Raw genomic sequence first — 13,062 nt, 5'->3', positions numbered from 1 at the left:
ATGGCTAGCTCGTCCGCCTAGGCGATGAGGAGGCGGCGCTGGCGTCTACGGTGTTCCTGATGGTCCTCGTCCGTTACCAGACGCGGCGACGGTGAGGTCCTGCGCCTGCTGACACGTTTGCGCGTCGTGGAAGTTCATTTGCGAGCGAGGCCTGGAGAGGCGCCATGCCGCAGCGTCATACGCGCGGGCGGCCTCGTGCGCGGTCTCGAGCGTCCCGAGACCGAGACGCACATTGCTGGAGTGGATCTCCGCGTAGAACGTGCAGGAAGGGTGGACGCGGACGCCGCGGTAGCCTGAGCTGCTTCGGCGACGCGGCGGCATGTCGGCGGCGGGGGAGTCAGCGACAGGAGAAGGGCGCGGCGGCGGCGGGGCGCCGGATGCGAAGAAGAAAGGGGCGGCGAGGGGAAGAAGGGGACGGCAGGAGCGCTCGAGTGTGCGGCTGGCAGCATCAGGCGTGCGCGTTTTATAAAGCGTGCCGGACGTCGCGCGCCAAAACTAGCGCGCGTCAGGCCGCTTTTCGCGCGCGCGCGATCTTTTGCTGCGCGTCGAAATTTCCCGCGCTTGCTGGAGTGCGCGAAACCGCTCCACGTGCGCTAAAACTAACTTTTCCCTGCACGCAATATTTGGCGCGACTGTTGAAGATACTCTTATGTATGCTGTCATCGGTACGCGCGAGCCTCCTCCACTGTGCCCTATAGGACACACCACCGGGTATTCCCTCGCTGGTATTTTCTATATATAAAATAAAGTTGCTACCATTTTTCCTTTCTGATATGTTGGTAGTTTGCCACATATGCCATGTGGTATAAAGTTGCTACCACATGTTACTGATTTTCATTTTTTTATGTACAATAATAGACAGATGCGGCAATAAAAAGTTGACTGGGTCAGTACTTCATCTTTTACATTTTTCAGTATTTTTGTAAGTAATCAGGTTACTTCATTTTCCATTCCTATATATAACTTGCAAATGATGTCAAGATTTGGTGAAGCTAATACATGCGATTTGTTGGGAAATGTCACTGTTATATTCATGGAAGTGAAATTTCGTGGGTTAACATACCTACAAGAACTGCCTTGGAGATATGTAAATGTATTATAAATACCACGTGCATGTATCTATCCTGTGTTGTGACCAACATATGAATATAACACGGTTAATTTATAACTTACCCATTTTTCATGCAAAAAGAAAAACATGCCACCAATTTTCCATCCAGTGATTTTACATTTTGGCGGCTATGAATTCCTACACTATCACACTTCCGTATGCTCCCGCAACAATGTGCGGGCTATCATCTAGCATAAACAATGGTTTGGACACAGACCAGAGTTTTAATATGTAACTTTAAATATTTACTCCATACAAATATATTTTACTAGTTAAAATGTTCAAATTTGGCCCAAGTTAGAAAAGCCTTTGCAGGCAGGGCCATGCTAGAAGCTTTAGCAAGGCGAGCTGCCGCCAAGTGTACATTTCTCCTGACCAATTGGATAAGCCGGGGGCCTTCACCTCCTTCGTCGCCACCCGCCACTACTCCATCACATCTGCTGCTCCGGCCGTCGCATTCTTCACGACTCCTCCCGGCGCATTCTCCGACCTTCTAGAACGCTCGCCTTCCTCCTCCTTCCGAACCATTTTAAGCTCCCCTCATGAGCTCCCAGGATCTCCACACCAAAATCAAAGCACCAGATCGAACAGGCAGCAGGCACCATAAACCAAGCTCCACAGCTCGCCGCCAGTAATGGCTTCCACTTCTCTCGTTGCAACTATCGTGTGTAGCAGCAGCAGCAGCACTAGTAGGAGAGCAACCTTACCAAGAAGCTTCTGCAAGAACCATCACAGGCCACCTCTCAGGAGAAGCTCCGTCGTCAGGTGCTCGCTGCGGGAGCAAGATCGGGCGACGGAGAACCGGCCGGTCTCCTCCACTGCCGTTGCTCCTGACGAGCAAAAGGTTGAGGAGGCGAAGAAGGTCTCGTCGCATCATGCCGGAGGAGGAGGGGCAGGAGATCACCAGGAAGGAGGTGATGGCGAGGACGGCGAGAAGAAGAGCAGGGATGAGCAGCAGGAGGTGGACTGGAGGTCGGACGAGGAGTTCAAGAAGTTCATGGGCAACCCGTCCATCGAGGCCGCCATCAAGCTCGAGAAGAAGCGCGCCGACCGGAAGCTCCGGGAGCTCGACCGCGAGCCCGACGGCAGCCCGGTCGGCGGCCTGCTCCGTGGGTTCATCAAGGGCACGCTGGAACGGGAGAAGCAGAGGCTGGAGGAGGCCGAGCAGACCTTCAAGGCGCTCGACCTCAACAAGGTAATCTATTTTGAATTTTCAGATAAACCATGGGAATTGGGAAATCGATGAAGATTTGCTGATCTCTGGGCGCGCGAATTAAATGGTGCATGCAGCTCAAGAGCTGTTTCGGGTACGACACGTTCTTCGCGGTGGACGTGCGGAGGTTCGGCGACGGCGGCATCTTCATCGGCAACCTGAGGAAGCCCATCGAGGAGGTGAGGCCGAGGCTGGAGAAGAAGATCGCGGAGGCGGCCGGGACAGAGGTCACCCTGTGGTTCATGGAGGAGAGGAACGACGACGTCACCAAGCAGGTGTGCATGGTGCAGCCGAAAGCAGAGATCGAGCTGCAGCTCGAGGTGACCAGGCTGAGCACGCCGTGGGGCTACCTGAGCGCCGTGGCCTTGGCCGTCACGACCTTCGGGACCATAGCACTCATGAGCGGCTTCTTCCTCAAGCCCGGCGCCTCCTTCGACGACTACGTCTCGGACGTCCTCCCCCTCTTCGGAGGCTTCCTCTCCATCCTCGGCGTGTCCGAGGTACTCCATCGTCTGCTCATTAAGCTTTTCTTGGATAAATGCTCACCAGATGGTAATGATGGTCTTGGGAACAACAATTCCATGGCAGATCGCGACGAGGTTGACGGCGGCGAGGTACGGGGTGAAGCTGAGCCCGTCGTTCCTGGTGCCGTCGAATTGGACGGGATGCCTGGGCGTGATGAACAACTACGAGTCGCTGCTGCCGAACAAGAAGGCCCTGTTCGACATCCCCGTCGCCCGCACGGCCAGCGCGTACCTGACGTCGGTGGTGCTGGCCGTCTCGGCCTTCATTGCCGACGGCAGCTTCAACGGCGGCGAGAACGCCCTGTAAGTAGCGGCACAACCATACGTACTACTCCCTCCGTTCGGAATTACTTGTCACGGAAATCAATGCATCTAGTAGATGCATTGATTTCCGTGACAAGTAATTCCGAACGGATGGAGTACATCTCGGCGCCATTGTTAACCCCAGCAAGAGCTCTGACGACGTTTTCGTTGGCGGCGGTGGCAGGTTCATCCGGCCGGAGTTCTTCTACAACAACCCGCTGCTGTCGTTCGTGCAGCAGGTGATCGGGCCGTACGCGGACGAGCTGGGGAACGTGCTGCCCAACGCGGTGGAGGGCGTGGGCGTGCCGGTGGACCCGCTGGCGTTCGCGGGGCTGCTGGGGATCGTGGTGACGTCGCTGAACCTGCTGCCGGTCGGGCGGCTGGAGGGCGGCCGGGTCGCGCAGGCGCTGCTCGGGCGGCGCACGGCGGCGCTGCTGTCGTTCGGCACGTCGCTGCTGCTGGGGGCGGGCGCCGTCGGCGGCAGCGTGCTGTGCCTGGCGTGGGGGCTCTTCGCCACCTTCATCCGCGGCGGGGAGGAGATCCCGGCGCAGGACGAGATCACGCCGCTGGGGAGCGAGCGCTACGCGTGGGGCTTCGTGCTCGCCGTCGTCTGCCTCCTCACGCTCTTTCCCAACGGCGGCGGCACCTACTCCAGCTCCTTCCTCGGCGAGCCCTTCTTCAGGGGCGGCATCTAGACCTGATCCTAGTAGCGTAGAAGTAGTAGGGAGATAAAATGCACCGTTACTCTGAAGCCACAGCATTTGTGCTCTTTCTCAGCGAGGAAACATTGGTGCAGAACAGGCAATTGGATCTGAAAACATGAAGCAACAAGCGTTTGTGCATAAAGTAGGAAGAAACAGAAGAAATTCAGGACCAAGAAGGCACAGTTTATTCATTAGTATTAGAATGATTAGGTCAGGCTGCATACAGTAATTACAAGGGATTGATCAGCTACATCTTCTTAATATTAGAATCCGGGGCATTGCCTCTGTGCGATCTTGTCAAGCAGTTTCTGCATATGATCCGACTATGTTCTATTCCATCTTGGGCCCTTGGCCTTCAAAATTGTACTTACACAAGGTTGGTGGTAATTCTTGCCTTTTTGAGCTTCAGACCTCACCACCTCCGCACCAGCGATGTGAGCAACTGCAAGGATAAAGGAAGTAAGTTGGCATAAGTAAAAGCCAGCCATTGTCAGTGCTTGAAAGATAACAATCCACAGTAGGAACGAAGATGACTTGCGATGGGAACCAAGAAGCACAAAGCCTTTGCATAGGGCAAAGTTTCTCCTAGGAAATAAGCAATATAATGCAATCTTCGTCATTGCATTTGTTTTAAGAGCTTTTCGACCTTGTTACAAAGATGAGATTCTCCTTCCATGACAAGTTTAATTCAAAATGATTTGATGGAAGTAGTCAATTGGGAAAAACATGCCAAATTATACCGAAAAGGTTACAACAGCGAAGGATGAAGTGTTGCTCTATGTGTAAATATTTGCAAAACAACAAACAAAGACCTAGAATATCATTTTTCGGACAAACTAGCTGCAATCAATTGAAAAAATGTGCCAAAAGAGAAGGAAGCATATGTTAGGACATGTTTATTAATAGGCTAATCAATTGTACTAGGATACATTTCAGAGAAAAATTTGAGCCAAAATGGCCTTCGATGGAAACATCTGCATGAATCAACGATGCTGTGGTATGTTTAAAATAAATAAAAACTTCTAACCTCAAAAAGCTCAAAAGGATTTCCCTTTTTGTATACATCATCCTTCTTGCTCTGTCCAGCGGAAAGAACCTGGGAAATCAGAGCACGCCATGCAGTCAACAAGACCCCGGTACTTCCCATGGCCACAAAGACGAAAGGAATTTGTGGAATATGACCAGCGGTCACTGAACGAATGGCAATTCCTAACTGAAAGGAGATAGCAAATTGAAGTCAGCACCAGACATCAAAAACCAGCAGACACATCATCATCAGATGCTTCTATGCTAATGAAGGCATCAAACAAACAAGAGTGAGAACAGTCACATAATAAGAAACATGATTATCAACATGTTTTTAGAGAGTTCAGAACACACATAGATGCAAATGCAGACTTACGCAAGTTAACAACGGCTCTCCAGCTTCAGAAGACTGACCAAGTTCAATTATGTTTGTGTAAGATTTCCTAGAATTTCCTAGTCTTGTTCATGGAAATCTAACAAAATTATGTATGGTTCAACACTCTGAAACAAATAATCTCCTAGCATAGCCTACGTCTTGAGCAATAAATTGGCATAAATGTCTAAAATCTTATAAAGTGATCCAAACAAATAGAAATCATAGACTTAACACCACATTATGGATGTCAAAAACCACAGATGCTCAAATGCATGTCATGCCGTCATCGTTGCTTCTTTCTTTAGTTATAATCTCATAAATACAAGACCTGTCGTGTTGTGCTTCAGGTATTACCATCCCCCAAAAAATATTGGCATAACAAGAAACTAGCACAACAGATAAACCATGAGATATAGCAGTAAATTGCACAAGTTAAACACAAAACAGAACACCATCTTTATATCCATAAGCCATTATTGAGGTGAGGCATGTATCAAGTGCGCAAGCACAAAAGAATGCCAGCATTTGCTTCCCCATGATTGCAGAACCATAAAATTTTGACTAGTTTTTTTTTACATCAGCACTACCACAGGATAGCAAAGGCAACAATCAATTTTAGAGGTTTGGACACATTACTCGGTCGATAGAGCCATAGAGAAGATTCTTAGTTTGTTTAGTAAGGCGATGTATTTGTCTATTTGGTAGCGCCAATAAAAAAATTGTCAAGCAATGCATCTTCATTGGGCTACTAAAAGGTAGTCAAATGTGTAACAAGCTTATCTGACTATATATACTTCAAATTTTGAGTCAAATGTGGAAGAAACAATATGATTTCCAAAGGATTCCATATTCACATAGGTCCTGGCTGTCTAGATTCAAGCAAGATTTGCACTCTTGAGACATAGGGCTAAGCCTGACCTGGAGGGTTTTATAACCACCCTTGTGCAACAAACTACCTAGAACTCCTGTTCCCTGACATAAGTGTAGTCCTTATGGATTAGGGTCAAAGACCCTGTACCTTGTACTACATATCATGTAACCTCATTTTACCTTTGATTAATATATGACTGCAGGAGCCTTTCTACAGTGCATTACAGCTAAAAAAACAGGGAATTTTTAGGTTATTGGGAAAAAACTCCATGCTACTTTTTGCTTGTGCCCTTTCTCTAAGATGAATCCATCCTCTTTTAACTTTTCTCATATAGTTATTTTTATTTTCGAATTAAGGGGTTCCCCCCAATTTCATTGCTAAAACTGATGATACAGGCTTTCTCATATACTATGTTTAAACTGTCTACCTAACTTGCCTTCAAAAGCCACGGAACCAAAACAGTATACTATCTTTGCCGACAAGGGGTGGTTTTCCACTATTCCTCATTAAAAATTGACATATGCATCCAATAGATGTATTGATAAAGGCCGGGTAAAACGTATCAGACACAATGAACTATGAAGAATCCACGATAGAACACATGCTCAGCAGAATGGACATGGATAGCGTGATGGAACCGGGCCAACAGGCAACAGCTGATTATCTGTTAAGTAAATGGGTATACACTCTACAATGTTCATAACATGAACTCGCAACCTATAAATACACATTACGAAATCAGTGGATTTATCGCCGTTCTAATTATAAAATGAAGGTCTTGTTTGGGTTTTGAGTACAGGTGCTAATAGGAGACAAATTACCGGTATACCAACAGCCCAGGATTTCGCTGCAACAGTTACAGCATTCCCAACACCATTGCTTCCTTTGGCATCATCACCAAACCCGCCAAGGAGGTAGGCGCTAAGCAACCAACCTGCAGAAGACCCGATTCCGTTAGCAACCCCTTCGTCCAACGGACGAACATCATCAGAGGGAAAAAGAAGAAGAGGGGGACACGTTTCTCTGACCAGCAATGAACGGGTCGGCCGTCTTGAAGGTCTCGGCGTCAAGCACGGGCAGGCCATGGCTGAGCCTCCCAATCGCGGAGAAGACCAGGAGGCAGAGCAGATCCCCTCCGGCCAGAAGCCCTATCTTCCTGCGAACGCAAGGGATCAGCGAACGGACCAAATCAAACCAAAACAGAGGCACAAGCGGGGAATGGCGCATTGGCTAGGGGAGAAGGAATTACGCGTAGGAGACGAGCTTGGACTGGGCGTCGGCCTGGCCGGGCCTCTCGACCTGGATGACGCCCTCGAGGGGCACGCGGTCGTCGCTGACGCCGAGGAGGACGGGGTCCTCGGCGGCGGGGGAGCCGGAGGGGCCCTCGCCCGCGGCCGCGTGGGTGGCGGAGGCGCGGCGGGGCGCGTCCCGCGCGTCGGCGGCGCCGGAGAGCGCGAGGCGGCGGCGCGCGACGCGGGGGCCGGCGAAGAGGGGGTAGGGGTTGGCGCCCCGGCGGCTGGCGAGCGGCTTGGAGGGCAGCCGCCGCGCGGAGAGGGAGCCGTTGGCGGCCTGGCTGACCAGCAGCATCGTTGGTCCCGGGGCGGCGGTGGCGGTGGCGCCGGCGGCGGGTGGGAAGGGGGGAGGAAGGTGAGCTGGGTTTGAACGGGAATGGATGGGTTTCCTCCCGGGTTTGGGTGGCCTAAATTTTGCTTCCCGGTGCGGCGGTGGGCCCGGGCTAATCGTTGGCTCGGCCTCTCGGGTGCGGGCGGAGGGCGCCGGTCACGACTCACGGTTCATTTCGTATGCATGGTTTTGATTTTGACTCAGGATTTTTAAAACGTAGAAGTATGAAAAATTGAAAATGATTGGAATGCAATGCCCATTTAAATTCTAGTACTCCCTCTGTCCCATAATATAAGAACGTTTTTGGCACTACACTAGTGTAAAAAACGTTCTTATATTATGGGACGGAGGGAGTACATGATTTGAGTCATTTGATCACACCGCAGAAAAAAGAACAAATGATTTTTTTTAAGTGGTTTGAGTCACTGATTGGATAGTAGATTTCCTATAGAATGTAGGAGTACAAATGATTTTTTTTGGATAAAATCTACTCCCTCTAGTGTAAAAAACACTCTTATATTATGGGACAGAGGGAGTACATGATTCAAACATACGAATCAAATGAGTTATGTAGGAAATTTTCTAAGGATTCTAATTCTTCAAAAATTCTATGAAAATCCTTTGAATCAAAGAGGCCATGACCTGCGTACGTGTGAAATTTCTATCTCTCCAAGAGAGTCGATTTGCATTGCTTTTACAGCTCAACCAGAACAGGAAATAGCAGGCTTGAAATAATAAAGAACCGGATTCAAAAACCAAATTACAAGGGAACAGGTTTCTCCTTAGCAGAAGAATTCAGCTCTTTGAGTATATCTCAGATGCCAGAGTCTTTCGTACGAAGAAACGGGCATGCGTATCCTTCCGGTCCATTTAGCGCTTATACAGCGGTTGATAAGACAATTTTATTTTAAATTTCCCACATATGTTAGAGATGTCAATAAAAATATGATGTACGATGGGTTATCTTTTAGTCTTAACTAGTGTATCAAAATATATGACACTCGTTAAGATAATATTATTGTACACGCCCTTTTAGATACAGAGTAGTAGCTCCGGCAAGATTTCTGAAACCAAGAGCAAAGCCGTGTCACGTTTGGTGTGCTGCAACCTTGCTCCAGGCCTCCAGCGTAGCAGCTTCCTTGGTCTCCGCGGGGTGGGTGGGTCAGAGGCTAGGGTTTTAACCATTTGAGATTCTATGCATCTGCCCTCCTTGATGTGCAGCCCAATCGCATGATGTGCAGGTATGCAGCATTCGACAAGAAATTGGACACTTGTGGATATATGCAGTATTCCATGAGAAACAGTATTGCTACAAATTTTTAGAAGAAAGGTCCAAGAAGCACCCGGCTTTAAATTAATAAAGCCAATACACAAGCCGAAGATAACGTATCGCTATATTTTAGAGCACTGTGCAGTGTTCATGATCAGTTACATATATCTACCAAAAACCAACCCTGCTAAGCTCCTATAATTAACAAGGTGTTAGAAAGTTTGTCAAAAATATTAATACATATACATGCAGGGGACGCTACCTTTATATCAGGATCCAGTATTTCGAAAGTCATCTGATACCACCAAGCTTATGAAATGTCTGTATGAGAAGCACCTGCGCAGTACGGTTATGCAGTAAGAACGGACCCTGCACGGACAAATAAACGGGAGAATCTTTCATGACTGAGAAAGGAGGGAGGGGGGGGGGGGGGGGGTGTGAAGAGAATAGAAAGCCAAAGTATATGCTTATTTCTTTTGGCACCGGCTGACATAAAAAAAACTTAAACTGCTCTTTTTATGTACCCAAAAAAAGAACACTTAATTTTCTATTGTTGTGTGTGATGATGGGAATAAAAAAGCAGAATCTGGCGTACCCGTTCATAGGACTCAACATCAGGCTACTGGAACTTTACAGCAGATGCTCAGGACATCATCTAATGGTGCATGATCACCTGTGCCCTCGTCCTTCCGCGCATATAACAGTTCTTTCCCTTTGAACACGAACATTCCACCCTAACGAACATAACAAACAAAATGGCGGTCCATTGATCAACAAAGACTCTGCAATGTTCAGACTTCAGAGTATAGTGGCAGAAGCAGTTGACTATGGGTAAATGATATAACCTGTTGCAGGACACTTGGCCTGTCATCTGGGGTGGCTTCGATTGTATAGTTCTTTGTTGCCTCCTTGAGGGAATCAAACCGAGAAAACACTTTCACCTTCAAAGATATGCGTTCTTGTTCAGGACAATGTCCACACAACTTTCATGATAAAACAACTACACAAATGAAAAATCACTGCTACAAAATGATGCTTACACTGGCTGGGTTGAAGAATGTGCGACCAACACCAAAATATAGGCCCAAGAGATCATAAGCCTGAAAGGGTTTAAAGGATGTCATGCACTTGGGGACAGGATAAATAAATAAAAATTTATGGATAATAAAATTTAAATTTCCAATCCATAGACGATGAGATCATTGATCCTCATGTACCAAATATTGTATATCCATGTGTCTATCTCATTTACCTATTTACATGACTACATCTAAGTTTGAAGAAACGAGCAAAATGTATATACACACACTTATCAAGGAGAACCACCATAGCAACAAGGACCATTTCCAAATGAAAAACTTATCATTACATATCTCCTTCAAATTTATGCGTGGCTAGATTGGCTAACGCTGTGGCTATCAGGTGGTTCGCAGTCGCTGACATGTGGGCCTCAATGTTGTTTTGTTTTTTGAGGGGAGGCCTCAGCGCTGGTGCGTGGTTTTGCGACTAATTGTGTTAGTTCGGTCAGCCCACTCCTAGCTGTTTTTGACTGGAAAGTCGGCCTGCTGGATAGGCCGTGAACTAGCTGCACAGCCGGTGATAGGGCGGGTGTGCTGTTGATTTCTGGGAGTTTAGGGGCAGCTGACTTAAACGGCCGCCCTCAAAAAAAGAAATGATGTACTAAATGACATGTGGGCCCGGTTGTGGGGTTTTAGCTGGCCGTGTTTACGATTTCTTAAAGAGAAAAGCTGACTGTGTTTATGTTTATCCTTTCGTCGCATGTTTGGTGACCAGGATCTGTTTTTTTTTAGGAAAACCAGTCTGCTTTGTCCTCCGCGCAGAAAATTTTATGAATTCTAAAATGTCTCAGAATTAAATAATTGCCCACAAATTTAAGAATCAAGGTTCGAATTTTTAAAATGTTCCTACATTTAAAAATTGTCCCAAGTTTTAAAAACACGAATGAATTTTGAAAACAACGCGGGGGCGTGTCTACGTAGCTATTCCACTCATTACACATGGAATAGGATTTGTCCTAGGCCAGCTCTTCCATGGCCGCTGGTTCTTTTAGGGTTTGTTCTTTTGCTGCAGCTTTGTTGGGGGGAGGAAGTTTATCTGCGCTTGGCTGAAGAATAAAATAAAAACAATACTCAACGCATCATTGAGGCTCACACCATCTAAAATCGCGTACAAACTACTCGCCTATAGCCGGGCGCAGCAGAGCGCGCCACTTTGTCTAGTTCTCATGATCACTGGCCCAAAAGTAAGATAATTTCCAACACTCTTTCTCCAAAATAGACACATTCCTATGGGGTCAATCCTGCTAGGACTTAGTACAATGCAGACAATGGCAAGAAGATGTTAACAATTTTAACAGATAAAATGTGAATGTGAGCAGTATATGATGTGACCATACAGTATAGCAATATCCAGTAGATACATTAAGGCATGAGCACGCAAATTAGTACCTTGCGCTCAGGATCTGCGTAGAGGTAATCCAATGGAAAGGGCAACTGCATTGCACATATTTTAAACAAAGTTACTTAGGGCTGAAAATATTCAAATATCACCAGTAAATACAGCATATATGAACAATTGGGATTTTAAGACATCCATTGTCTAGCAAGTCCCACACGAGGTGAATAAGTTAGATTAAAACATCAGCAGGATTGTGCAATTATGCAATGATCTTTGCAATTATTGGTGGGCACATACCCACAAACAAGTTGAAGGTCAAATGGTAAAAAATCTGTGTCTAGAATAAGATTATAGATGATCACCAAAGTTCGCAGTGTGTGGTGAGGGGGTACGAGATAAACTACAAATAGAAGTGTATTACATACACGCTCAGCAAGTATACGGGCTTTATCAGGAGTGCCAACACCAACAGCAATTAGTTTGACGCCAGCAGAATCAAATCTTTCTTTCGCGTCTTTCAACGTCAAGGCCAACTCCCAGCTGCAGAGGACACGGTCACAAGTAGAGTTGATGATTAGCTCAGAAAAAGAAATCAAACCAACACGCACAAACTATATCCAGGTGACACAATTCATCTACAGAAGGAGGGGGGTGCTCTCTTACCAGCAAGGACATCCGAAATGCCTTAGCAACGCGACCACAGCCATTCCCTGCACAAGCAGCGAATTACTCCCCCAATTTAGTTATGTACCGCAGCAAATTAAAAAGGGAAATCAAATGATTTCGTAGCTAAATGGGATTTAGTGTTTCGCCCTACAGAAGGAGAACAATTTATTCAAGCAAAGCAACAAATGGACGCCCCTGGTTCTGACAAGAACCTCTGAGTGGCAAACCTGAACCTCAAACTAGATACAGTATAATATTTCCTATGCTACATCTCCTCGTAAGACAAAGACTAAGCTAATCGGAGAAAAAGGTGAGCATCTGCATCTCTACCTCGTTCTGGTCCCACAGATCCCTGATCAGGACGGGCTCGCCGGTGGCCGCGGAGAAGATGGCGACGCCACCGAGGGCATCACCGATACCCGACCCTGGTTCCGGTGAAGAAGACGGAACGGACGGCGAGCTCGCGGCAGCTGCAGGTGCCAGCGGCGAGCGGTGGAGACGGAGGCCGAGGCGGCGGCGGCGGCTGGGGACGGGGGCGAGATCGGGGCGGTAGCGAGAGGAGGCGACGGCAGGGAGAGCGGCCGTCGGCGGGAGGGAGAGGCGTGGCAGCGAGGTGGCCATGGCTAGGTGTACGCGGCGAAACCCTGTCCGAGAGCAAGACCGGCCGAGGATGCCGAGCAAGAGCAAGCGGGCCGATGCGGTGGAGATGGGTTTCCCGGTGGCGGGACGGGCGGCGTGGCCACAGATTCGTCACGGAGAGTGCAATCTTTTCTTTTTCTTTTTCAATTCGAGTGAAGTGCATATCTATAGTCCTTAGTCCTTACTCACTCAAAATTTGCAAAGTTTCAAAAATAAAAATTGCTCAAAACTCCTTTTTTCCATTAAGAAAGGAGTGAAACAGACGACGTTCACATTTAAGGTTGGCCGTCACAGCCGAGACAAAACTCTAGTGTACTT

At 47.7% G+C, this 13,062-nt stretch overlaps 3 protein-coding genes across 8 annotated transcripts; 1 reads left to right on the top strand and 2 right to left on the bottom strand.

The window, feature by feature from the left end:
* Positions 1–1,549: 1,549 nt before the first annotated feature.
* On the top strand, positions 1,550–4,299 carry LOC125550495 (probable zinc metalloprotease EGY3, chloroplastic). Its single transcript, XM_048713504.1, has 4 exons — positions 1,550–2,306; positions 2,402–2,824; positions 2,913–3,151; positions 3,336–4,299. Exons 1-4 carry the CDS (start codon positions 1,746–1,748, stop codon positions 3,844–3,846), a joined length of 1,734 nt encoding a protein of 577 aa, XP_048569461.1. The 5' UTR covers positions 1,550–1,745; the 3' UTR covers positions 3,847–4,299.
* LOC125550496 lies at positions 4,018–7,830 on the bottom strand. The gene is made up of 5 exons (XM_048713505.1): positions 7,378–7,830; positions 7,157–7,284; positions 6,950–7,062; positions 4,883–5,068; positions 4,018–4,297 (listed from the first exon to the last, which is right to left on the bottom strand). Exons 1-5 carry the CDS (start codon positions 7,713–7,715, stop codon positions 4,268–4,270), a joined length of 795 nt encoding a protein of 264 aa, XP_048569462.1. The 5' UTR covers positions 7,716–7,830; the 3' UTR covers positions 4,018–4,267.
* An 867-nt stretch (positions 7,831–8,697) lies between these two features.
* LOC125550497 (thioredoxin-like protein AAED1, chloroplastic) lies at positions 8,698–12,879 on the bottom strand. Of its 6 annotated transcripts, none has more exons than XR_007301656.1 (9): positions 12,436–12,879; positions 12,103–12,149; positions 11,865–11,979; positions 11,490–11,534; positions 10,062–10,121; positions 9,867–9,962; positions 9,617–9,755; positions 9,284–9,390; positions 8,698–9,216 (listed from the first exon to the last, which is right to left on the bottom strand). XR_007301656.1 is itself a non-coding variant. In XM_048713506.1 (8 exons), the coding sequence occupies exons 1-7, from the start codon at positions 12,724–12,726 to the stop codon at positions 9,636–9,638; spliced, it is 774 nt and encodes a 257-aa protein (XP_048569463.1). In that variant the 5' UTR covers positions 12,727–12,879; the 3' UTR covers positions 8,698–9,390; positions 9,617–9,635. The 6 variants fall into 6 exon arrangements, 2 of the variants coding, with proteins under 2 accessions (XP_048569463.1, XP_048569464.1); XR_007301658.1 differs by having other exon boundaries at positions 8,698–9,205; XR_007301657.1 differs by having other exon boundaries at positions 9,284–9,357.
* Between the last annotated feature and the right edge of the window lie 183 nt (positions 12,880–13,062).

Source organism: Triticum urartu, chromosome 4, assembly GCF_003073215.2.
Source record: "Triticum urartu cultivar G1812 chromosome 4, Tu2.1, whole genome shotgun sequence".
Classification (NCBI taxonomy): Eukaryota; Viridiplantae; Streptophyta; class Magnoliopsida; order Poales; family Poaceae; genus Triticum; species Triticum urartu.
Note: the sequence above shows the minus strand (reverse complement) of the source record. Positions and strands in the feature narration are given on the sequence as shown.